The 27,647-nt window shown below is 39.6% G+C and overlaps 1 protein-coding gene across 1 annotated transcript in view; it reads right to left on the bottom strand.

Annotated features, from left to right (window-relative positions):
- Window positions 1-376: 376 nt before the first annotated feature.
- Window positions 377-27,647, bottom strand: part of ZNF507 (zinc finger protein 507) — a 29,475-nt gene continuing 2,204 nt past the window's right edge. The window contains exons 2-5 of the mRNA XM_068993491.1: window positions 26,143-26,260; window positions 22,439-22,553; window positions 872-1,006; window positions 377-746 (exon numbers count right to left, since the gene is read on the bottom strand). Of these exons, the coding sequence (XP_068849592.1) occupies window positions 377-746; window positions 872-1,006; window positions 22,439-22,553; window positions 26,143-26,260 (738 nt within the window). The remainder of the gene's footprint in view (window positions 747-871; window positions 1,007-22,438; window positions 22,554-26,142; window positions 26,261-27,647) is intronic.

The following is a 27,647-nucleotide window of genomic DNA, read 5'->3' as shown; positions in this document are numbered from 1 at the left end:
GTAACGGTATGTTTTGGAATAGTTCCTGAAAAGCCCCTTCTTAACTCTTTTGCTTGCATTTCTACACTATAATAAGCTTTTAATAATAAATACACTCAAACTAAGAGGTAACAGAAGGTTATTGTCAGGTTGTATCTTTGCTGCCTCCTCAATCCATTTCCCCTCATTCAAAATGCTTAAATATTATTACCCCTTATCTATTTGGAATTTCTTTTATTACATTACAAATTTGGTTCCAAGATACCATCTGTCATTTCCTCAAGAATCACACCTACTATTTCTTCTGTGTCTAGTAAGTTCCTGGACAGCACAAAGGGCAGACTGCAGTTTAAAGGAGTCTTCCTCGGCTGGTTTCCTCTTTGGATAACAATTCCATCTAATTTGTGTTTAGAGTTGTGCTGTGGTCCTTATTTAGGATGATGTTTACAATTTCACCCTCATGCTCTTTCATATGATCCAAGAGATTCTCTTTGCTGGTAGATTCAAAACCACAAATACAACAACAGAAGAGTAAAACGCAATACTCCACGCCAGGAGGGGCCAGACTGGAGTTTTTTTCTAAACTGCATGAGGTATTACTTGCAGGGCTTAGCTTCTCATTCTCGTTGGGACCTTTGACTTCATTGGGAGCCTGGGGAATCAGCTCTGAGGATGACACCAAATTTTCTGAACTTCGAGAAGTGAGAGAATCAGCTCTTCCTTCACTGTTGTTTAATACTGTCTTTCCAGAGGATTTCCCCCGAATCCTTAAAACAAAACACATCAAATAGAGTTGGTTATAATGCAGACTAGTAGATTTAACTCTAACTTCACAGAAAAAAAAATATATGTAACAGTAATTTCTTTATATCTAACAGTAAAGATCGAATACCTGCCACTTTGTGAAATGGCGTCATTAATAGCCTTGTTTACTTGTTCGTAGTTGTAATTTTGGTCACTGGCATGCTTCCACATGTGAGACTTCAAAGAAGGAGGATGGCTGCACACATACCCACACAATGAGCATCTGAAAAACCGACATGAAGGAAATCAGATGATCCCACGATTTTGTAACTGTTAAATTTGTTCTCCTGAGGACTTACTAGATATCACATTTCACTGAATCTAAGATGCCACTGATTATAAGAGACATACTGGTATCAGAGGCTAAAATGTCCTAGTGCAGATCTCTCAGAATCAATGAAATGAAAGTATTTTACATTATAAAGAAATAATAAGAGTCAGGACACAAACATCCCAAATTACTTTAGCTATTACAGTATTTGGAAAGATTTCTAATATACTAACATGCGAAATCTTTGCACTAAATTATTTAACCACACACATTCACAAATAGACAAAATCAATTCTCTATAGTACTTTATTTCTTAAGAAAGCAAAAAGGAATTAAATAATTTTCAACATTAACTCTGTGCTTACTTATAAATTCACAGAAAATGTAAGTAGTAGTCCTGAAATGCTTCAACAATGTAGATTTCATAAGTAAAACAGATATTTATCTTAAAGTTTCTAGTCCAAGTAATAATTGTTTGACGTAATTGGGCACATTCAGTAAAATCTGAACTGAATAAACTACTTAAAAAAATTAACAGGTTATTTTTAGAGCATGCTTATGTTTATCCTCTTTTCCTTCTGTACCCAATTCCTCCTATCATTAACATCTTGCATCAGTGTGGAATATTTGTTTCAACTGATGAACCACACTATCGATACATTATTATTAACTAGTGTCTACAGTTTATATTAGGGTTCACTATGTTGTACAGTTCTATGTATTTTGATAAATGCATAATGCCATGAATCCATCATAACATCATGTTGAATACCTTCCCAACCTTAAACATCCTCCGGCACTCCACCTACTTATCCCTCCCACGCCCTAACCACTGGCAGTCACCAATCCTTTTATTGTCTCCACAGTTCTGCCTTTTCTAGAATGTTGCATATTTGGAATCATACTGCATACAGCCTCTTCAGACTGGTTTCTCTCCCTTAGCCATTTGCATGTAAGTTCTTCCATGTTTTTTCAGAGCTTGAGAGGCCCCCCTCTCCATTGCTGAATAATATTCCACCAAGCTACCACATTTGTTACTGTTTTCTCTTTGTTGTTCTTGTTCTATTATTTTCTTCTACTCTTTTTCTGCCTTTTGGTTTTCACTCAGCATACTGTATGATTCAATGTTTCTCCTTTTTAGCATGTCAGTTATACTTATCTACTTTATATTATTGGTTTCCCTAGTGTTTGGCAAATACATTTACAGCTAATCCAAATCCACCTTCAAGTAACACTATACTGGCTTCATGGATAGCTCGGGTACATTATGATAAAATAAAGACATCTAGTTGCTCCCAAGTTTTGTCAATTATGAATAAAGCTTCTAAACATTCATGTGTAGGGTTTTCTGTGAATATAAGTTTTCATCATTTGTGTAAATACTTAAGAGTAGAATGTTTATCTTTTTAGGAAACTGCAAACATACTTTTAAAAAGTCATTTTTATTAAATACTTAATTACCAATCTAACAAATCAGGTAACTTAACTGAACTCTTCACCACAACAAGAGAGTCAGCAGAGGGGTAAAAGAACCACTTTGAGACATGCCAGAACATTCTGTTCCTAATAAGGTCTGCTCTCAGGAGAAAGTATTTAACCAGAGCTTAACCTACTGTAGTTTTATCAGAGCATAACTGACCTGAGGGAAAGAAATACCCAACTCCAGGACACTCCAGCTATCTTGTCAACCAGGGGCTGGGGAGGTAGGGGGCACAGTTCACAGCTCAGAGGCACAGGATCACTAAAAAACTGAGACCTAGTCATGGACAACAGAGCGTTTTCCCTCCCTTTACTTTTAACCATCACATTTCTAAAGTCCTACTGATAGCAGAGCCTTTTACCCAGTACATCATGCCTGATTAGCAAGAAAAAAAATTATAAGACATACTAAAAGGCAAAAACCAAAGTTGAAGAGACAGAGCAAGCACAGGAACAAGAGTCAGATACAGCAGGATGTCGGAATTATTAGACTGCTGATTTAAAACTATGATTAATAATTCTAAGAGTGCCAATGAATGAAATACATAGCATGGGAAAACAGATGAGTAACAAAGCAGAGAGATGGAAATTCCAAAAAAGAACCAAAAAGAAAGAGATCAGAACCCTACAAAATGAAATTAAAAAAATAGATAACAGAAATGAGGAGTCCTATAATGGGCTTATTAGTGGACTGGATACACCTGAGGAAAGAAATCTCTGAGCCTGAGGATATCACAACAGATAGAAACCTCCAAACCAAAAAGCAAAAAAAAAAAAAAGAAAAAAGACTGGAAAAAACAGAATATACAACTACAAAAGGTGTAATCTATGTGTAATGGGAATACTAGAAGAGAGAAAGGAACAGAATAAATTTATTTTAAACAATAATGACTGAGAAGTTCCCTAAATTAACATCAGCTATGAAACCATAGATACAAGCCTCTCAGAGAACACCAAACAGGATAAATGGCAGAAAGATTACACGTAAGCCTATCAGTTTTGAACTACAGAAAATAAAAGAAAAAAGGAGCCCAAGGGAAAGATAAGCAAAGAAGAATTAAATCTAACTTCTCAGAAACAATGCAAGAAAGTAGAGTGAACTATTCAAAGTGTTGAGAGAAAAATCAACCAACGTAGAGTTTTGTACCAGCAAACTTACTCTTCAAAAGTGAGCAGAAATAAAGACTTTTTCCAACAAACAAAGTTGAAGTAATCTGTTGCTGGTAAATCTGTCTTGCAAGAAAGGTTAAAGAAGTTCTTCAGAAAGAAGGAAAATGATCAAGTTCAGAAATGTGGATCTACACAAAGAAAGGGAAAACGTCAGATAAGGCATGTTGCTGCTGCTGTTTCATTGCTAAGTTGAGTCTGAATTTTGCCACACCGTGAACTGTAGCCCACGAGGCTCCTCTGTCCATGAAATTCCCTAGGCAAGAATACTGGAGGGGTTGCCATTGCTCCCTCCTGGGGATCTTTCTGATCCAGGGATCAAACCAGTGTTTCCTGCCTAGAGAGGAGGAATCTTTACCACTGACCACCAGGGAAGTCCCAGATTAGGTGTAAGAGCGGGTAAAATAAAAGTTTTTCATTTTAATTGATCTGAGAGATAACAGCTTATTTAAAATAGTAATAGCAACAATATATTCGATTATGTATGCTTATGTATGTGTGTGCACGCGCATACACACACACACACACTCTATGTATAAGTGAAATCAAAGAAGTAATGCAGATAATGGAACAGAAGAATTAGGTTATTTTATTATAATGTACTGGAGAAGGCAATGGCACCCCACTCTAGTACTCTTGCCTGGAAAATCCCATGGACTGAGGAGAATGGTAGGCTGCAGTCCACGGGGTCGCCAAGAGTCGGACACGACTGAACATTCACTTTCACTTTTCACTTTCATGCATTGGAGAAGGAAATGGCAACCCACTCTAGTGTTTTTGCCTGGACAATCCCAGGGACGGGGGAGCCTGGTGGGCTGCCATCTATGGGGTCGCACAGAGTCGGACACAACTGAAGCTGGGATACCCATGAGGCCAGTAATGTTACTTGAAGGTGGATTTGGATTAGCTGTAAAAGTGTATGCCAAACCCTAGGAATCCATTAATGAAAAGTAAAAAAAAATTAAGTACAACTGATATGCTAAGAAAGGAGAGAAAATGAAATCACATAACATGCTCAACGAAAACCACAAAAGGCAGAGAAAAGAGTGAAAGAAAAAAAATAGAACAAGCTCAGCAAATAGAAAATGGTAACAAATATGCAACTATGAATTCAACTATTATCAATGGTCTAAATATACCAATTAAAAGACGGAGATTGGGACTTTCCTAGTGGCTCAGGGGATAAGAATTGCCTGCCAATGCAGAGGACAAGGGTTCAATCCCTGTTCTGTGAAGAGACTCCACTGCAATGAGGAGCCCACGCAACACAATGAAGAGTAGCTCCCACTCAGTGCAACTAGAGAAAGCCCGCGTGCAGTCCCAGTGCAGAGCCCAACAGAGACCCAGCACAACTAAAAATAAAGAGATTGTCAGGTTGGATCAAAAACAAGACCCAACTACATGTTGTCTATAAGAAACTCACTTTATAAAGACACATATCAAATGGCTAAAGAATATCTAGAGTAAACCTAGAGGTAACATCATACTTAATAAGAAACTAAAAGCTTTCCTGATGAGTTTAAGAACAAAGCACAGATGTCTTGTCTCACCATGCCTTTTCAACATCATAACTGAAGTCCTAGTTAATGCAATACAAATGTGTGTGTGTATACATGTGTACAGTTTGTTCATGTATCATCTGATTGTCTACACAGAAAATCTTAAAGCATATGCCAAAAAACTCCTAGAACTAATAAGTAATTATATCAAGATTGGAGGACCCAAGATTAATATATTAAAAAAGTCAATTGCTTTCCTGTATTCCAGCCATAAGCAGTATTTGAAATTAAGAACATTTAATCCCACTTACCTTAGCAGTACTGAAAACAAAATACTTAGGTATAAAACTAACAAAATATGTACAAGGTCTGTCTTTATGAAGAAAACCACAAAACTCTGATAAATCAAAGAGGTATAAATGTAGAGAGTGTCCATATTCATGGATAGGAAGACTCAATACTGTCAAGATGTTAGTTCTTCCCAACTTGATCTACAGATTTAATATTATTCCAATAAAAACCCCAGCAAGTTATTTTGTAGATATTGACAAACTGATTCTAAAGTTTACACGGAAGGCAAAAGATCCAGAAAAGCCAACACAATATGGAAGGCGAAGGATAAAGTTGGAAGTGTGCCACCACACATCCATGGAATCAGTAAAAGATGAGCAGTCACCAAGGTTTGAGTCACTGAGCGGGAATAAACAGGTGGGATTCAGCTGATTTTTTTAGGGCAGTGAAACTACTCTGTATGATACTGTAATGGTAAATACATGTCATTATAAATTTGCTCAAATGCACAGAGTGTGCAGTATCAAGAGTAAAGCCAAATATAAACTACAGACAGGATTACAATGATGCGTCAATACTGGCTCATCAATTCTCACAATGTACTACTCTGGTGGGGAATGCTGATAATGGGGGAGGCTATGAATGTGTGGGGCACAGAGTATACGGGAGATCTTTGTGCTTCTGCTTGATACTGCAGTGAACCTAAACTGCCTCTAAAAATTAACCTATTAAAAATAAACTGAGAGTGGGGCTTCCCTGACGGTCCAGTGGTTAAAACTCTGCATTTCCACTGCAGAGAGCATCAGTTTAGTTCAGTCGCTCAGTCATGTCCGACTCTTTGCAACCCAATGAACCACAGCATGCCAGGCCTCCCTGTCCATGACCAACTTCAAGAGTCCACCCAAACCCATGTCCATTGAGTTGGTGATGCCATCCAATCATCTCATCCTCTGTTGTCCCCTTCTCCTCCTGTCCTCAATCTTTCCCAGCATTAGAGTCTTTTCACATCCATCAGCTCTTCACATCAGGTGGCCGAAGTATTGGAGTTTCAGCTTCAACATCAGTCCTACCAATGAACATCTAGGACTATCTCTTTTGGATGGGCTGGTTGGATCTCCTTGCAGTCCAAGGGACTCTCAAGAGTCTTCTCCAACACCACAGTTCAAATGCATCAATTCTTCGGCGCTCAGCTTTCTTCACAGTCCAACTCTCACATCCATACGTGACCACTGGAAAAATCACAGCCTTGACTAGATGGACGTTTGTTGACAAAGTAACGTCTCTGCTTTTCAATATGCTGTCTAGGATGGTCATAGCCTTCCTTCCAAGGAGTAAGCGTCTTTTAATTTCATGGCAGCAATCACCATCTACAGTGATTTTGGAGCCCAGAAAAATAAAGTCTGACACTGTTTCCCCATCTATTTCCCATGGAGTGATGGGACCAGATGCTATGATCTTTGTTTTCTGAATGTTGAGCTTTAAGACAACTTTTTCACTCTCCACTTTCACTTTCATCAAGAGGCTCTTTAGTTCTTCTTCACTTTCTGCCATAGGGGTGGTGTCATCTGCATATCTGAGGTTATTGATATTTCTCCCGGCAATCTTGATTCCAGGTTGTGCGTCCTCCAGTCCAGTGTTTCTCATGACGTACTTTGCACAGAAGTTAAATAAGCAGGGTGACAATATACAGCCTTTACATACTCCTTTTCCTATTTGGAACCAGTCTGTTGTTCCATGTCCAGTTCTAACTGTTGCTTCCTGACCTGCATACAGGTTTTTCAAGAGGCAGGTCAGGTGGTCTGGTATTCCCATCTCTTTCAGAATTTTCCACAGTTTATTGTGATCCACACAGTCAAAGGCTTTGGCACAGTCAATAAAGCAGAAATGATGAGATATTAATTTCTTTCCCTAAAGGCCTACTATTCCAGTGACTAAAGTCAACAGACTAGCCAGCTTCTTCATATTTAACTTAGCTTGTACCTTTAAAGTTTCAGAGACCTTTCTATAAAAGTTTTTTAAAATATGAAAAGCTTTTATAAAAAGAATATATATATATACATGGCATTATTTAAATACTACTACTGTTATTCTTTTAATCTACTATAAAAGCCTGTTTTCCAGCATTTTATTCAGGATACCTGCATTGACAGTCCTAAGTGAGATTGGTATATAGTTTTCTGTTGCCCTTGCCAAATTTTAGTATCAATATTATTCTAATTTTATAAAAAGACTTTGAAAGCCTTTTTATAAAGGCTTTAAAGAAACAAGAAAAAAACTTTTATAAAAAGGTGAAGGGCTTCCCTGGTGGTGCTAGTGGTAAGGAACCCGCCTTCCAATGCAGGAGACATATGAGACGCAGGTTCAATCCCTGGATCGGGAAGATCCTCTGGAGCAGGGCATGGCAACCCACTCCAGCATTCTTGCCTAAAGAATCCCATGGACAGAGCAGACTGGAGGACTACAGTCCACAGGGTCTCTCAAAAGTTGGACACAACTGAAGCAACTTAGCAGGCACTGCCATGTTCTTCATGGGAGGCTTATTTTAGGAACACAGAGAATTTAATAGGAAATATATTATAATAAATCATTATTTGAAAGGATCGGAAAGAGACAAGTCATTTTCACTGATGTTACTGAAGGAAAATTTTTATTATGGACAACTGAAGCAAAAACTAAAGCAGGAAAGCATAATGAATCTCCATTTCTCAACTCCAGTAATTACTGACATTTTGCTCATCTTGTTTCATGTATTCCCTCAAATTGCCCTGATTTCTGCAGAAGTGGTTTATTTGAATGAGGATCCAAGTAGGATCTATACAGTTATCCCTGGGTATATGCAGGGAACTGGTCCTAGGACCTCCCATAGATATCAAAATCTGAGATGCTCAAATCGCTCATGTGAAATGGTATATATAGTACTATACTACATTTGGTTGGCATCTTGAACTCTTAATATGTAATAATTCTTTCTTTTCCCCATCCCCCTCATGCCATTAGTATGTTGAAGACTCCAGGTCATCTGCCTCCTAGAACATTTCACAAGCTGTACTGATTACTTTCTGTTAGTGTCACATTTCTATATTCCCCACATCTTTTTTTTCTTTTTTGTAAGCGGTAGTGAGAGATCTAGAAAAGTTTCTAAACCTTTGCACTTGACATTTGGGCTAGACAATTCTTTATTGTAGGGGCTGCTCTGAGCACTGCACGATGGTTTCAGCAGCATCACTTTCCTCTACCCATTAGGTGCTGCTAGCATCTTCTCTTCCTCTTGTGATAACCAACAATATCTCCAGACACTGCAAAATGTCTCATCTGGGGACTACTGATGTAGAGGTTTTATCAGATTCAGGGTTAGTTTTTTCCATTTCTGTTCTTTTTCAAACATAACTTCATGGGTACAGCTGTGTTCCCTACCACATTTTAGGAGGCACTTGAATCAGGCTGATAACACCTGAACCCAATTAACACTCAATAAAATTTCTCACCAAAATATGCTAGGCAAATAATGCTTCAACATGAAAAAATGTATCTACCTAAACCCCCCAACTAGCATAAAGCTCAAAGCAGAAACATCAGAAGCATTCCCATTAAGCCCAAGAACAAAGTAAGGATGGTCACTATCCCCACAGTTATTTAGAATTGGGGAGGTATTTCGTCATTGCTGTTCAGTCACTCAGTCATGTCTGACTCTTTGCAACCCCATGGACTGCAGCACACCAGGCCTCCCTGTCCATCACCATCTCCTGGAGCTTGCTCAAACTCATGTCCATTGAGTTGATGATGCCATCCAACCATCTCATCCTCTGTTGGCCCCTTCTCCTCTTGCCTTCAATCTTTCCCAGCATCAGGGTCTTTTCTCATGAATCACCTTTTCGCATCAGGTGGCCAAAGTATTGGAGATTCAGCTTTAGCATCAGTCTTTCCGATAGAATACTCAGGGTTGATTTTCTTTAGGATTGACTGGTTTGATCTCCTTGCTGTCCAAGGAACTCTCTAAAGACTTCTCCAGCACCACAGTTGGAAAGCATCAATTGTTTGGCACTCAACCTTCTTTACAGTCCAACTCTCACATCTGTGTATGACTACTGCAAAAACTATAGCTCTGCCTATACGGACTCTGGTCGGAAAAGTGACATCTCTACTTTTCAATATGTTGTTTAGGTTTGTCATAGTTTTTCTTCTAAGCAGCAAGTGTCTTTTAAAAAATTTCATGGCTGCAGTCACTGTCTGCAGTGATTCTGGAGCCCAAGAAAATAGTCTGTCACTGTTTTCATCTTTTCCCCATCTATTTGCCATGAAGTAATGGGACCAGAGGCCATGATCTTAGTTTTTTTGAAAGCTGAATTCTAAGCCAGTTTTTTCACTCTCCTCTTTCACCTTCATCAAGAGGCTCCTCAGTTTTTGTTTTTTGCCATTAGTGTGATGTCATCTGCATAACTGAGGTTATTGATGTTTCTCCCAGCAATCTTGATTCCAGCTTGTGCTTCATCCAGCTGGGCATTTCACATGATGTACTCTGCATATAAGTTAAACAAGCAGCGTGACAATACACAGCCTTGACATACTCCTTTCCCAATTTTGAACCAGTCCGTTGTTTCATGTCTGGTTCTGTTACTTTTTGACCTGCATACAGGTTTCTCAGGAGGGATGTAAGATGGCCTGGTATTCCTATCTCTTGAAGAATTTTCCACAGCTTGTTGTGATCCACATAGTCAATGAAGCAGAAGTAGATATTTTTCTGGAATTCCCTTGCTTTTTCTATGATTCAATGGATGTTGGCAATTTGACCTCTGGTTCCTCTGCCTCTTCAAATCCAGTTTGTACATATGGAAGGTCTTAGCACTGACATATTGACTGCAGCACTTTAACAGCATCATCTTTTAGGATTTAAAATAGCTTAGCTGGAATTCCATCACCTCCACTAGCTTTGTTCGTAGTAATGCTTCCTAAGGCACACTTGACTTCACACTCCAGGATGTCTGGCTCTAGGTGAGTGATCACACCATCATGGTTATCCGGGTCATTAAGATCTTTTTGGTACAGTTCTTCTGTGTATTCTTGCCATCTCTTCTTTATCTCTTCTGCTTCTTTAGGTTCATACCATTTCTGCTCTTTATTGTGTCCATCTCTGTAAGAAATGTTTCCTTGATATTTATAATTTTCTTGAAGAGATTTCTAGTCTTTCCCATTCTATTGTTTTCCTCTATTTCTTTGCACTGTTCACTTAAAAAGGCTTTCTTATCTCTCCTTGATATTCTCCGGAACTCTGCATACAGATGGGTTTATCTTTCCTTTATTCCTTTGCCTTTTGCTTCTCTTCTCAACTATTTGTTCTCAACTATTTGTAAGACAACCATCTTGCTTTCTTGCGTTTCTTTTCCTTGGTGATGGTTTTAGTCACCACCTCCTGTACAATGTTATGAACCTCTGTTGACAGTTTTTCAGGCACTCTATCAGATCTAATCCCTTGAATCTATTTGTCACTTCCACTGTATAATCGTAAGGGATATGATTTAGGTTATACCTGAATGGTTAAGTGGTTTTCCCTACTTCTTTAAGTCTGAATTTGGCAATAAGGAGTTTATCATCTGATCAGCTCCTGGTCTTGTTTTTGCTGACTGTATAGAGTTTCTCCATCTTTGGCTGCAAAGAATATAACCAATCTGATTTCGGTATTGACCATCTGGTGATGCTCATGTGTAGAGTTGTCTCTTGTGTTGTTGGAAGACAGTGTTTGCTATGACTAGTGTGTTCTCTTGGCAAAACTGTTAGTTTTTGCCTGCTTCATTTTGTCCTCCAAGACCAAACTTGCCTGTTACTCCAGGTATTCCTTGACTTCCTACTTTTGCATTCCAGTCCTCTATGATGCAAAGGACATCTTTTTTTGGTGTTAGTTCTAGAAGGCCTTGTAGGTCTTTATAGGACCATTTAACTTCATCTTCTTTGGCATTAGTGGTTGGGGCATAGACTTGGATCACTGTGATACTGAATGGTCGGCCTTGGAAATGAACTGAGATCATTCTGTCGTTTTTGCGATTGCACCCAAGTACTGCATTTTGGACTCTTTGGTTGACTATGAGGACTACTCCATTTCTTCCAAGGGATTCTTGCCCACAGTAATAGATAAAATGGTCATCTGAATTATATTTGTCCATTCCCATCCGATTTATTTCACTGATTCCTAAGACGATATTCACTCTCTCCATCTCCTGTTTGACCACTTCTAATTTACCCTGATTGATGGACCTAACACTCCAGGAATATTGCAATATTGTTCTTTATAGCATCTGACTTTCCTTTCAGTTACTAGTCAGTACAATTAGATAACAGAAAGAATATGTGTAAATATCATAAGGGCATGTTGAGAAAAGTATTTGCAGATAATACAATTATGAACCTGGCAATCCAACAGCAATTAATTACAAGTAATAAGATAATTCAATAATTATATAAAGCTAACATGCTGTATACATCAAGTTTCCCCACATAACAATACTGAAAACTAGGAAATGATCCAAGTTATAAGAGCAATAGAAAAAAAAAGGAATAAGCCTAACAAGTGTGTGTGTGTAGGCAGTCCTTGCCCTGTAATATTTCTGACATGAATGGATTTTAGTTACTATGGCATATAGTTATGAGTCTCCTAACACCACTGTTCAAATTTCAAAGTATTACTAACTGTGAGTAACTGTAGTGTACAAACTTCACTAGGAGCTCTTTGGTCCACTCTGAAAACGATAAAACAAAATATAATCAGTGACTAATCTATGTCATTTCTTTCAAAGTCTGTCAGTGATTAGTCAGTTGCTTCTATTAATTCAGTCACAGACAGCAAAGTGTGTAGTTATGTTGCCTCCTTGTATCCCAGTGATAAATTCACATAACAATTTACAAAAATGGATGATCCAAAAAGAGAACTGGCCAACAACATGGAAGAACACACAGCAAGAAACCCAAAAGTGGTAACGGTGGAAGTGCAATTAGACACGAATGTAAATGGAGTTAGAGAACAGACAGCTGAGCAGAGGAAAGCCGATGCTGCCACTGCTGCCGCAGCTCTGGGTATGCAGCCAGTGATCGCCAGACACAAACAAGGAGAGCCGTGCCCAGGGAAAGTCACGCCAGGGAAAATTTCATGGAACAGAAACTCCTGGAGATGTTTCATGACAGCTAAAGAGCAAAGGATAAAATGTTCGGAGTTGATCCCTACTTAGAAAGGAGTATGGCCACTGGCCAGGGCACAGAAAAACTGCTCAGCCTGTGCTATAAGGCATACAGTGAGAACACAAGCTGCTGCTGCTAAGTCGCTTCAGTCGGGTCTGACTCTATGCGACCCCACAGACGGCAGCCCACTAGGCTCCTCTGTCTCTGGGATTCTCCAGGCAAGAACACTGGAATGGGCTGCCATTTCCTTCTCCAATGCATGAAAGTGAAAAGTGAAAGGGAAGTCGCTCAGTCCTGCCCGACCCTTAGTGACCCCATGGACTGCAGCCTACCAGGCTCCTCTGTCTCTGGGATTCTCCAGTCAAGAGTACTGGAGTGGGGTGCCACTGCCTTCTCCGAGAACACAACCACTGTGCAAACTATTCTTGAGAAGTTTCTTGCAAAGAAATAAAACACTCATTTTCAGTGTTTCTAAGTTTTAAGCTACAGTGTACTAAGTTAATATTACTTTTAGTATTTTTTCATTTCCTTATACATCTGTAACTTACAGTAAAAGAGCTTTTAATTTTTACTTAAAAAAATAATAGAACAATTGTAGCTTTCACCATTGGGATGGCTTTACATAATTTCAGCTTGCCAATCATTTTTATGATCCCATACTATTGGACAAACTGAGAACTATTTGTATACTTAATGCATACATGTATCTATGCATGGATATATACACATACAAAACAAGAAATGTTCACAATAATATAAATGGAGAAAACTCTGCATGCTTATGAGGGACAACAGGTGACTTGAAAAAAATGGAAGAGCCCAAACCTTATTTGTATAACGTTGTCAATTTTTTCTAAATTAATCTAGAAGCTTACCATGATCGCAATACAAATAGCAACAGAATTATTTTTAAGAGGAAACTATGACAAGCTGCTTCTGAAGTTCTTCCATGCACATATGTATTACCCAATCAAAACCTCAAACAAGAAACAGAATTATCCACAAAATCTACATACTTCAATTCCTTATCACCATTTCTCCCACAGAATTTGGAAGTTTGCATATACAATTGGAAAAATGATTTTTTTCTTTTGTGAAATGAAAAAGAGTGATATAAAGTGTCCATGCAATTTTACAAAATGATAAACCCTGGGTTCACAATAACTGCTGAAGGAAAAGACTACCTCTATCTTAAGACCTCGTTGTGGGTTCCTCCAAGATCTCATACCTGTTCCTCCTCAAAAGAGGCATCACTTCTTTGAATTTTGTATATGATTTGTTTACTTTTCCTTAGTTTTACCTTTATGTAGACCATCCCCATGGAAAAGAAATGCAAAAAGCAAAATGGCTGTCTGGGGAGGCCTTACAAATAGCTGTGAAAAGAAGAGAGGTGAAAAGCAAAGGAGAAAAGGAAAGATATAAGCATCTGAATGCAGAGTTTCAAAGAATAGCAAGAAGAGATAAGAAAGCCTTCTTCAGCAATCAATGCAAAGAAACAGAGGAAAAGAACAGAATGGGAAAGACTAGAGATCTCTTCAAGAAAATTAGAGACACCAAGGGAATATTTCATGCAAAGATGGGTTCGATATAGGACAGAAATGGTATAGACCTAACAGAAGCAGAGGATATCAAGAAAAGGTGGCAAGAATACACAGAAGAACTGTACAAAACAGATCTTCATGACCCAGATAATCACGATGATGTGATCACTAATCTACAGCCAGACTTAGAAAGCATCACTACGAACAATGCTAGTGGAGGTGATGGAATTCCAGTTGAGCTGTTTCAAATCCTGAAAGATGATGCTGTGAAAGTGCTGCACTCAATATGCCAGCAAGTTTGGAAAACTCAGCAGTGGCCACAGGACTGGAAAAGGTCAGTTTTCATTCCAATCCCAAAGAAAGGCAATACAAAAGAATGCTCAAACTACTGCACAACTGCACTCGTCTCACATGCTAGTAAAGTAATGCTCAAAATTCTCCAAGCCAGGCTTTAGCAATATGTGAACCGTGAACTCCCTGATGTTCAAGCTGGTTTTAGAAAAGGCAGAGGAACCAGAGATCAAATTGCCAACATCTGCTGGATCATGGAAAAAGCAAGAGAGTTCCAGAAAAACATCTATTTCTGCTTTCTTGACTATGCCAAAGCCTTTGACTGTGTGGATCACAATAAACTGTGGAAAATTCTGAAAGAGATGGGAATACCAGACCACCTAATCTGCCTCTTGAGAAATCTGTATGCAGGTGAGAAGCAATAGTTAGAACTGGACATGGAACAACAGACTGGTTCCAAATAAGAAAAGGAGTATGTCAAGGCTGTATATTGTCACCCTGCTTATTTAACTTCTATGCAGAGTACATCATGAGAAATGCTGGACTGGAAGAAACACAAGCTGGAATCAAGATTGCTGGGAGAAATATCAATAACCTCAGATATGCAGATGACACCACCCCTATGGCAGAAAGTGAAGAGGAACTAAAAAGCCTCTTGATGAAAGTGAAAGTGGAGAGTGAAAAAGTTGGCTTAAAGCTCAACATTCAGAAAACGAAGATCATGGCATCTGGTCCCATCACTTCATGGGAAATAGATGGGGAAACAGTGAAAACAGTGTCAGACTTTATTTTTGGGGCTCCAAAATCACTGCAGATGGTGACCGCACCAATGAAATTAAAAGACACTTACTCCTTGGAAGAAAAGTTATGACCAACCTAGATAGCATATTCAAAAGCAGAGACATTACTTTGCCGACTAAGGTCCGTCTAGTCAAGGCTATGGTTTTTCCAGTAGTCATGTATGGATGTGAGAGTTGGACTGTGAAGAAGGCTGAGCGCCGAAGAATTGATGCGTTTGAACTGTGGTGTTGGAGAAGACTCTTGAGAGTTCTTCGGACTGCAAGGAGATCCAACCAGTCCATTTTAAAGATCAGCCCTGGGATGAGTCAGAATGCTGAGTCAGAAGAAGAACAGAACGTTAATGTATCAATAGAAATCTGTGATATCATGATTTATAACAATATATATTTGGTCTTTATCCCAGTTCTTGGCACAGAGCTCCTATAACCCTTGAATTCCCCAAGAGATAGAGCGATAAAGATCTTCTGTATGTTAATGAGGTAATTTTTTAGAAAGTTTCTAGGTCAGTGGTCCCCAGCTTTGTTGGCAGCAGGGACTGGTTTCATGAAACACAGTTATTCCATGGATAGGGGGTGAGGGAGATGGTTTCCAGATGATTCCAGCACATTATATTCATTGTATACTTCATTTCTATTATCATTACATCAGATCATCAGGCGTTAGATCTCAGAGGTTGGGGATCCTAGGTAACCTAAGGATGGAGGCTGATTGCCAGAGGAACCAACCATGTGATTAGAGGGTTGGAACTTCCAGTCTCAGAGGACAGACTATTGAGATTCAGTTCAACCATCAGTGGCCAATGATTTCATCAATCGTGCTTATGGAATGAAGCCTCCATAAAAACTTGAAGGTTGGTTCAGAGAGTTCCCAGGTTGGTGAACACATGAAGGGCTGGGAGAGTGGCACACCCAGAGAAGGCACGGAAACTCCACCTCTCCTGGCTCTGCCCTCTGTGTCTCTTCATCTGATTGTACACCTGTATCCTTTCTAGCCAATCAATCAAGCCTGAGGAGGGAGTCACAAGAGCCTTGTTCACCTGACTCACGGCCAGCCAACAGCAGCACAGCTAACAGCCTAGACTGGCGACTGACATCTGAAGTGAGGGCAGTCTTGTGGGGCTGAGCCCTTCCCTGGTGGGATCTGATGCTGTCTCTGGGTAGACAATGTCAAGACTGAATTAAATTTGCAGGACACTCAGCTAATGCTGCTGAGAACTGAGTTGCTTGGTGGTATGGAAAACATCTGACATCAGAAAATCCAAGGTTTCTGAATCTGGCCAAAAATCTGAACTGAATTTTTCTACAGGCTTTCTCCCATTGCTAATAGGTCAGTTACTTTAATTCCTACAGAGCTAGAATGTGCTTTAACTACCCTATTTCCGTGGCCTGGGGCTTTACTTGGACATTACTCCAGATCTGATTTAATTAGAACAACTGTCTTGAGGGGCTGCTGCTGCTGCTGCTAAGTCACTTTAGTCGTGTCCGTGCGACCCCATAGACGGCAGCCCACTAGGCTCTTCTGTCCCTGGGATTCTCCAGGCAAGAATACTGGAATGGGTTGCCATTTCCTTCTCCAATGCATGAAAGTGAAAGGTGAAAGTGAAGTCACTCAGTCGTGCCCAACTCTTAGCAACCCCATGGACTGCAGCCTACCAGGCTCCTCCGTCCATGGGGTTTTCCAGGCAAGAGTACTGGAGTGGGGTGCCATTGCCTCCTCCGGTCTTGAGGGGCTAGGCAGAGGAAAGCAGAACCAGATGTCCTGCAGTACTGGAGGTATGGCTTGAACATATGTGAAAAGACTGAAGTAGAAACCTTGCAATAGAATTTGTCTTACCACATTCAATTAGATTTCTATGCTTTTAAAGGATACATAAACTAAGGCCCAGAGAAGATTCACTTTAAATTTTGTGATAAACCTAAGAACTCTTTGTGCCACTGTAAGAAACAACGTCCATCAGTTCATTCCTTCTAAACGAAACACATTTCTTTTCCCTCCAAATTAAACCGTAAGCTAAACTGTTTTCCTTAAAACAAATTCAGGGTTTTCAAAGACTTGAGATTTTTCCCAAGCTAATGCAACTGACTAACAATTCAACATGGTTTCAGATTAAAAGAGATTTAAGAAATCTGTAGGGGGGAAGGCGGAGTTCCCAGGTGGTACCAGTGGTAAAGAACCTGCCTGCCAATGCAGGAGACATAAGAGACGCAGGTTCGATCCCTGGGTCAGGAAGATCCCCTGGAGGAGGGCATGGCAACCTACTCCAGTATTCTTGCCTGGAAAATCCCATGGACAGAGGAGCCTGGCGGGCTACAGTCCATAGGGTCGCACAGAGCTGGACACAGCTGAAGCGAGTAAGCATGCACAGGGTGGAAGGTAGGTTTAAGAGTGAAGGGGCCTATATTAATATATACCTATGGCTGATTCATGTTGATACATGGCAGAAGCCAACACAATATTGTAAAACAATTATCCTCCAATTAAAAATAAATAAATGAAAAAAAAAGAAGTCTAAGTTGGTGGAAATGGTGACATGTGACTTCCATGGTATGTCATAAAAGGTAATACTGCTTTCATCTACTTCTTAGCTAAGCATTCACTTGTGGAACCAGCACACTTGGAAAAGTCCATGTGGAGAAATCACCTACATGTTCCAGCTGAGGCCCCAGTCGACAGTCCAACCAGTGAGGGAGCCCTCAGATGCCTGCAACCCCTGTCATCTCATTACCTTCAGACTTCAAGTCTTCCCTCTTGTCCCAGACCTCATGGAACAGCCATCCCTATAATGCCCTTTCTGAATTTCTGAGCTACAGAATCCCCGAGTCGAATAAAAGAGCTGCTGTTTTACACCACTAAGTTGGGGGTGGTTTGGCAGCACGCCTCATGAAGAGTTCTCTCTGGCAAAGCAGATACAGGTGGAGTGGCACAGCTGACAGGAGCAAGGGTTCAAGGCCTGGCGCTGCCACTTGGGGAGATCGTGGGAGATAGTTTCATCTACCCAGCCTCCTTTCCATATCTATTAATACAACATAAATAGCAGTAACATTCCCAAGTACTGGGCTGTCATGAAGATCAAGTGAGCTGATGCAGCCTGAGTACTCAGCACATTGCCTGGCCCATGAAAAATGTTTTTACAAAAAAATGTTAGCTATTATCATTGTGTCACTCAGTTGTGTCCGACTCTCTGTGACCCCAAGGACTGCAGCCTGTCAGGCTCCTCTGCCCATGGAATTCTCCAGGCAAGAATACTGGAGTGGGCTGCCATTTCCCTCTGCAGCGATCATTATTACCATTTGTAATATAGCTCTATAAAGACCAGACTTTTTACAATGACTGACCACATATAGGAGGCAACTCTGTCATTCCCAATGTCATTTCCATTGCTTAAACCCTTTCTGGGTTTTTTTTTTTTTTTTGAGATTTTTCTTTTACTTTTTGTGTCATATTATAAAACCAGGGTCATTAATGCATAAGCACACAGAATTTTTGACCTAGTGAATGTGAATCCCTGAAAATCAGGATCATTATTTTATAAGCACACATTTTTACCTCTCCTTCCATCATCTACCTTAACTGCACGACCACTTAGAAAAATCAGCATCAGTTTCAGAGTATAAAGATACATAAGGCCTAAGCACAAAGAAAAAGATTAATATATTTGATTACATTAAAACTAGAAATTTCTTTCTTCAAAAGATACCACTGAGAGTAGCATTAAGTATAGAAGATATGGGCAATACACATAATAGACCAACAAACAAACAAACAAAAAACCCTTGTATTCAGAACACATAAAGAGCTGCTGCAACATCAGTCAGAAAAAAGCAGACCACCAATAAAGAAATGCCACGTGAAAAGATGCTCAACTACATAAATCATCAGGAAATGCAAATGAGAACCACCACAACATAGGTACCTACCAGAAGGGTCAAAACTCGAGACTGATAAAACGAAGTATTGATGAGGGTTTGAACTGGTACAACCACTGTATATTGGTATAACCATTTTGGATAACTGTTGACAATATCCACCATACCTCAATGTAGCATGTTCTATTATCCCCATATTCCACTCCTGGGTATACACCAATGGAAAAGAACCCATTTCATGAAAAAATATGTAAAAGAATATTGGCATTATTCAGAATGGGGGAAAGTCTGGCCAATAATCCAAATATCCATCAACAGTAAATAAAAAGTAAATTGTGATATAATTTTAAAATGGAATACTACACAGTAATGAAAAGGAACACGTTAATTTTACACTGAATTACACACAATGGTGCTGAATGAAAGAAGCTAGATGTTAAAGAATATGTGCTATATGACTTCACTCATATTAAGTTCAAAAACAGGCAAAACTAATTTGTGATGTTAGAAGTCAAGATGGTGGTTTATCTGGTGGGGGATAGGGGTAGTGAGTGGAATGGCCAAGAAGAGGGTGCTGCTGAGAAACTGGCAATGGTTTATTTCTTGGTCTGAGGAATTACAATGATGGGTTTAATTTGTGACCATTCATCAAGCTGTATGCTTTTGATTTATGTAATTTTCAGGATATATGCTGCATTAAGTTATAAAGTCTATTTCAAAATTTTCAAAAAGAGAGAGAGACTTAAGAAACATATCAATCAAATGCAAAGTTTGGACCTCCTGATATAAACAAAATAACTCTAATAAAAGACACTTCTGAAACATTTAAGGAAATACTGGGTATTTTTAGACTAGGCATTAAAATAGGATTGGTACTAAAAAATCAACATATAGGAATATATCTGGGCGACTCTTCTACTTAAGGAAGAATATTGCCACATATTTATTTTCAAAACACAATAAATATATAGAACCAGAGCCTTTTTATAGATGAGAAAAACTAAAGTATACAGATAACTATCTGTCATTTGAGCCCAACACTGGGCTTCCCAGGTGGTGCTAATGGTAAAAAACCTACCTGCCAGTGCAGGAGACCTAAGAGATGTGGGTTTGATCCCTGAGTCAGGAAAATCCCCTGGAGGAGGGCGTGGCAACCCACTCCAGTATCCTTGCCTGGAGAATCCTATGGACAGAGGAGCCTGGAGGGCTACAGGCCATACAGCTGCAAAGAGTCGGACACGACTGAAGTGACTTAGCACACAAGCACATCAGTCGTTTACTGAGTATCTACTATGTGTCGGGCAGCGTGCCGAGTGCTTCAGTCCAAAGCCCATGTATGTCCCTCTCTGTCATGTCGTTCCTCCTGCCCTCCGTCTCGCCATGTAGTTTTGGAACCCGAGTACTGGTATAATTATGTTTCTAAGGGAAAATGGGCTCAAAGCCACAGTCAGGAGGAACCGTGGGGACACGAGGAAAGTGTTTTGTTGTTCCATCTCTAGCTAGTCATTCATGAAAGTGGTATTAGAGGAAGGAAACCAGCAGTAACTCTAGTACTGCACTATTAAACTAAACCAGAGACAATCTAATATCTGAAAATTTTGAATGCACCTTTTACTAATCTGGGGGTCAATGTCATAATTATCATAACTGGTATGTGGTTTACTTAGAATGTTCCTTACTAAAGCACTGAAAATAACAAAGTTTGCTACATTTGGTAGATGTGGGACAGGATGAGGCCTTTTTCCATCTTCCCCTGTCCTAACATGGGAATGGAAAATAGCTCTCTTCCTTCTGCAGTGAGGACAGGGTTTCTGAGATGACCTCATGAGCCAGGCCCTTCAGTGCTCCAAGAAACATGCTATCAGAAATGCGCAGTATACACACTCCGAGAAAGCAAGCCTCAACTCTGACCGTAAGTGTGCTAGGCAGCAAAACTGAATGAAGCATACATGAAACAAGCCAGGAAAACTACAATAACTCAATACTAAATGAGATATCAAGAAGGCTGTGCTTTCTAACAGTAAGTCCTAGAAACATACTGGAAAAGAATATGGTAACCCATAATGCTCTGTAGAGTGCACATCTCATGAAGACAAAGGAAAAGTATTTAAAGAAGATTAAAAGAAGAGTCACAGGATTTGAAAGTTGGGAAACAAGTGTTATGTGAAAGGTAATAATTACATGGAGGGCTTGGTGTGACAACATTTTTTCTAAGGTACTCAGGTCAAACCCAGTGAAAAAGTACAGTGTGAACAAATTTGGAAAATAACCTACTAAGGCTTCTCTGATGTAACAGGAAGAAGATTCTCACTGCATGTATTAATTATTTAAAACCATACATAATTATATACTCTCTAATTAAACCACACATATATATAAAGAGAGTGAGAGAGAGTGTGCCATAGCATGGGATCAAGCAATGGCAATTTAAGGTATAGTCTGCCAGGTCCTCATTTAGATATTAATACAGTAACTTTCCCACAGTGACCTGGGTCACACCTATAAAACCTGGGAAGAGAGTTAAAACAGGAACCAAGTTTCGTCAAGGGGATAGAAAAGCTCAGGGCACTGCTGAGCACGATCGGTCACGGTGACCTGGCTTAGCTCTGCCTGGAAACTTGATGTTCCCTGATGGCTACCAGTAGGAAACACTGCTCTGTGACAGCTGGACAACCTTTGCAAAAATATCTGTATCTTTACTATACATAAACAACAGGTAGTTTATTCTCCAGAGGCAAAGTTTATTTAAGCAGTAATTACTTCTATTTATCAGCCTATCAATCAACTGAGAACACCTATATTTTCTGAATACATATTAGAATGAGGTTTTGTAAAAAAATCAAGTAACAAAATTAAATGATCTTACTCTATACATGGTAAGATTTATTTTCAAAAATAGAAATCTTTCACAAGGAATTTTATTGCTTTTAAGTTTTAAGAGTCTTTTGCTGGAATATTGAATACTTAACAACCAAATTATTGAAATGTACTCTAAGCAATGAAAATTGCTATGATAATTTATACCCACATGAAACTGACAGATATAGGCATCTTCTTTTATTGCTACTAGGCAAAATCTAGTCAAAAATAAGCCTATCATCCTGAGACTAAAGCTTAAAATTCAAGTTCTTTAACAAACTACACAATACTCGTGAAACCAGGAAGTGAAAGTTTCTTAGTGCTTAACCTATGCTTAAACAACTGTTCTGAATTTTTAATTACTTCCACTTTTTTCTTTACAGTATTGTAATACAAGTATTAAAGCTCCAGGATCATCACACTTACCTGTAAGGCTTATCAGAGTTATGGATTCGTCTGTGGTTTCTGACACCAACGTATGTTGTACTTGTATAATCGCATACATCACATCTATACTGTTTCTGGACTGAAGACTTATTCCCTGGACAAAGCATTTCAGTTTTAGTGATGTGGTTGGATTAGATTAAAACAACAATATTTACATTCCACTGTAAATGAGAAGTTATACCACACAGTATTAACGTTTCAATGCGGGCTTTCTCACTGGTTAATAAAGTCAACAAGCTCGAATCTAGCTTTACTGGTTCTCCTGCATCTGCACTCTCTGTGGATATAAAGTGACTATCATCTGATCTGTAAAAATACATTGGGTTAGCTTCTACATAACCTTGTACAAAATTCTAAACTATGATGAACCTCATGCCAGCTGCCCTAATGACTGAGTTGCAACTGATTTAACCAGAGATAAACTGTGAATCTGAAAGGTGTTGGATTCATCCATATAGGATATAGCCTTCAGGAAACACTGATTTTCCAACCAGCTGTAATTTAATACTATAATCCAGTACTATAAAGTACAGCTACAACAAACTCAATATACAAAGTCCAAAGCTTTTTCACTCTGTAGGTTTCCTTTGTTTATAACTTACAACAGAAGGAAAGGCAAAGGCAAATTATTAAGTGCTATGTAATGCAGTGTAATTATACCCCGTAAACTGACAGTTTACAAGGACTAAGGTGAACACGCAGCTCTCTGAAATCCAGGAAACACAGATCCATGGAATTAGGCCCTGTTACTAAACTTACTCTGCAACAAGGGGCAGGGTGCAGGGGGTAGGCAGGATTCAAATCAGGGTAAGCAAGCAGAATGACTTGATCATAGAAAACTGTTCCTGAAGATATTCAACAATTTATTTACTCTTCTGTCAGCACAAAGTTCACAGGCCATTCATAGCCTGAAGGCTTCATATTCAGAATCAGAGCGAGCATAGAAATTGCAGAACAAGGCAGAACAGGAAGAAAGCTTAGGTGGAACACAGCACACGCTGCAGAGAAGTAAAATTGGTGATACAGAAGAACTCCCATACGGAAATTTTAACAAAACAAAGAAAATCCTTAGGTTAAATTTAAGCTTTCTAAAATTGCAATCTTCTTTGGCTAATAACTACTTTTGCCAGGCGGAACAAAATGTCCTAATTTCCTGGTATAAATCTGTAACATTAATATACACACTAATCATAATTATAATCTAAGTACTGCTCTTAATTGGTGGGTTAAAAACTTGGACTTGATTATAAGTGGCACTACTCCAGATAAGAGTTTAAAAAAAAAAAAACCCTGAAAAACAGAAGTGTGAAATATTGTATAATGGTTCTGTGTGAGAAATAGTGCAGATCAATGACAACTAATAAAAATGACAGATGGGAAAGCTTAATATAGCACAGGATGAGAGGCTGTGCTACTTCAAGCAACTGTTTCCAACGGAAAGGATACTGGATTTACATTTCAAAACCTTGGGCTCAGTCCCTGCTCTGCCACTTAGTATGAGTGTGATCATGGGCAAATTATTTCCCCTCCTGAGGACCTGGTTTCCTCACCTACAAAATGGGAATCCTGGAACCTCCTGGCATGGTTTGTAAGCCCAGGAGCATGCTTTACTTCACCGCAGTCTGTATGTTACCTGTGGGCTGGTGTCAAGTCTGACCCGTCACTAGCTGGAGCCTCCCTGAGGGCAGGGATCTGCTTGTTCTGCTTACATAAAATCCCCAGGGCTTGGCAAATCATAGGTTTACAATAAAGAACATTTAATTAAGTTTCGTTAAGAAACTCCATGTGAAAGTGCTCTGTCTACAGCTCTTTGAGTATCTGTGGTGTTTGTTAATGTACTCGTTAATACCGGTGTGCGTTCCTCACTGGGCTGGGCCCCTCGAGGGCACTGACGCCTCGACTGCACTTCAAGCGCTTAGCACAGGATCCAGCTCACGATGGGCACTCCATACCTTCTGGCAGAACAAATGTCTGAAGTGCTATTACACTGGGCCTCAGTCAAAAATGAGCTACAAGTTACCTGGGCTATCATCGTGACAAGAGACTCGAAGCCACAGAAATATACATCTCCCCTCTTGTTTAATAAGTTTATTAAATGGTTTAAAATGTTTGGATAAAATGTGAATCATTTTCACCTTCTTTGTGAGCTAAAAACTTGTTCTTCACCCCAACCACCAGATTCTGAAATATCTAATATAGAATCAATAAAGTGTGCACATTAAGCAAGCAGGAATTCTGTCATCTGAATTGCTATCCTACCTGCAAAAAGAGTTGAATGGCGGGGCGGGACGGGGGTGGGGGTAGGGGGGCCGGAGGCATGAAGAAGCAATTTAAAATCTATACGTGGAACCCTAAGACACAAGAGTTTGAGCCACAAAGGAAAGCTGCTGCAAAATGGAATATGGTGGAGAGATGTAATGCTATGAAGCCCAAACTGGTTATTCTAATTTTGAGCTGACATTTCAATCTTTTTAATTCAAATTGTGGGTTTTAATTTGTTAACCCATTTGGACAGTTTTAAACTACTGCTTTTGGAGATGGTGCTAGAAAAGACATATTCCACCGCTGGTAGTAACCGCAGGCGGTACCAGTGAGTAGTACTTACTTTATTCCTTCATTAGGGATTTACGGTCCAAAGATATCAAATGTTTTAATGTCTCCTTTAAAGGGGATATGGAAACATAATGAATTAAAATAAAAGGAGGCAGTTAGGGCTATTTTGTACAAAGGAAACAAAACAGTTTTAGCTCAGCCATCTATTGCGGGAACAGATGCTATGTCATAAACTCCCTTTGTTTTGGATAGTTTTACAGGGATGACATCTGTTTGACAAGGGAATTTTGGTGCTACAGTGGTGTCAAAATCAGTTCTTTCAGGAACATTCTAGAATCAGTTATGCTTTCTGGGGTATAATTTAATGAAACATTATGGTAAAACATTTTACTCTGCAGTTGTTTCTAACTTTAATTCTGAGGAAATCTAAAAAGGAAAGTCACCCCAATATGTTTTATTTCCCATAAACGCTATGTACCACAATTGAGACATTTAAAGTATATCAATTTAAGTGAGCTGATGCAAGGAAGCACAGCTTATTACACTTTATCCCTAATTCTCCGGATGTGGCATCCGCCTTTTCATGGAACTCTAATTAAATCTTTTGATTCTAATATTACTATTAGCAGAAACTCGGCCGACTGGCACCTAACTGGTACATAAAAAGAGCCTGTGTTGTTTTTTTTTAAATAATGCAGATGAAATCTGGCAGTCACACTTGGATAAGAATAAGATCACAGCAGGAAGCCTCAGTTAAAGTTTGAGGTGGGGGCCTACCATCTGCAAAAGCTCCATTCTCAGTGGGTCAACCGGTGCTGAGAGAGGGAGGAGGCTTTCCTTCCACGCTGCAGCTTCCCTGGCTTGCTGGCTGTCACCTCAGGGTTTCTGCTGTACCTGGCTCTTAAAGGACAGCGTGAATTTCAGAGTACATCTACCTAGACAGGTAAGCTGAGTACTTACTAACAAGATTCACTTAGTACTCAAGAGAGAAGATTCACTCACATAGTATAAAAACAGAGAAGAGACGCAGCCTTAGTCCTGAAAGTAACACACGTGACAACAAAGGGCATGGTTTTCACTTCGTATGCTAGTCAACCTCATCTATATATACATTAGAAGAATGCAGATACCTTCTTGAACACATTTTCCATCAGTTTTATCACTGGAAATTCTGGACTCATTAGAAGTTGCTATTGACAAGGTATCTGGAAGACTGTGTTGCTCCCTCTCATGGTTCCTCAGTTGACTCTAAAAAATTGAGAGAAATTAATATGTAGTTTTCAATAAACACACCTGCACAGTTAGTAGGAGGCTACAGAGAGGAGGGAACTGCTTTCATGGCCTAGTACCTAGAACACATGACCAGTATTTAAAAACCAAATGCGCTAAAAGATAACCTGACACATTTGACAACTTACAGGAAGAAATTCACTAGAGAAAACACAATCTTATCAAAAAGGCAAGTTAGTTCCTCTTTCCACGTTCTCTGAAAGGAAGCCACTGCTGTCTTAGGGGCGCTTGTGCAGAGTGTGTGTACGCTTCCTGAACCCCTGCTGAGCCCAGAGGAGGAACAAGCAGTCTTCAGAGTAACTCAATACCTTCACGAAAATCAATCCAATCAGTTAACTTCTGCACTTCTGCCTTTAAATATCAACTAAATGTGTAAAAGAGACTTAACTGAATTGTGACTCCAAGGACCTCTTCCTCCTCACCCCCACCCCCGTGAATCAAGTGTATCAGCAGAAGAAACTCCTGGAACTTGCCTCTGCGGCTCATCTGTATGGGCTGCTAGTCCAATGGCCAGAGGCCACTTCAGAATTACATGAGAGCAATCCAAGTGACAGTGACAATCTCTGACTCAGAGGCTTTTTTTAAACTCTTGATTACCTATTAATTACCAGTGGACCTGGACCCCAACACCAGCTAATCTAAGAGCAAAAATCTACATCTCAGTTACCCCTTTAGGGATACATTCCCTCCTCCACCCCCTCAGCAGTCAACTGGCACACTGAAGAAAAGTTCTAAGCCAGTGATTCAATGAATGCAAATTTCCTTTACAAAATCAGTATTTCATACTGGTTGCTGGTTTTAGGTGGCACATAAAATGAAAACCAGCCAAGGTAATCCTGGAAAGTCCTGTAAACTTCCCATAAAATGCAACACTCGTGGCTCCGTTTCCACTGCACTGTCTTTCACTGTATCTCATACAGTCCGTTTCTCCCTGTGCAATGGTATGACTCACCCTTGGCTCGTTGTCTAGCAGCTGAAGTGAGTGACTTGCATTTAGGGGCCAGGTAAGATTAAAAATAGGTATTTTTGCGCATCGATGACATGAGGCTAAATGTGAGTCAGATGTGTGTACAATGTCCCTCCGCAGTACATCCCCTTGCAATTCCCTTGCACTTTAAAATCAACACAATTTTAAAAAGATATACACACGAAAACACTAAAGCAATAAACACAGAGTCTGTTAAAGATGCGGCATGCGGGGGAAAAAGAATCCTATGCCAGACATCCTGACGACCCAGATTCCAGTCCCAACTTTAACACTAATTAATAGGGATCCCCTGGGCACATTACCAAACTATTGTGGGCCTCAGTTTCCCTATCTATAAAATGAGGTGGGTGGACTGTA

Source organism: Capricornis sumatraensis, chromosome 20 (assembly GCF_032405125.1).
Source record: "Capricornis sumatraensis isolate serow.1 chromosome 20, serow.2, whole genome shotgun sequence".
Taxonomy (NCBI): domain Eukaryota; kingdom Metazoa; phylum Chordata; class Mammalia; order Artiodactyla; family Bovidae; genus Capricornis; species Capricornis sumatraensis.
The sequence above is the reverse complement of the archived record's forward strand: the minus strand, read 5'-3'. Positions and strand labels throughout refer to the sequence as shown.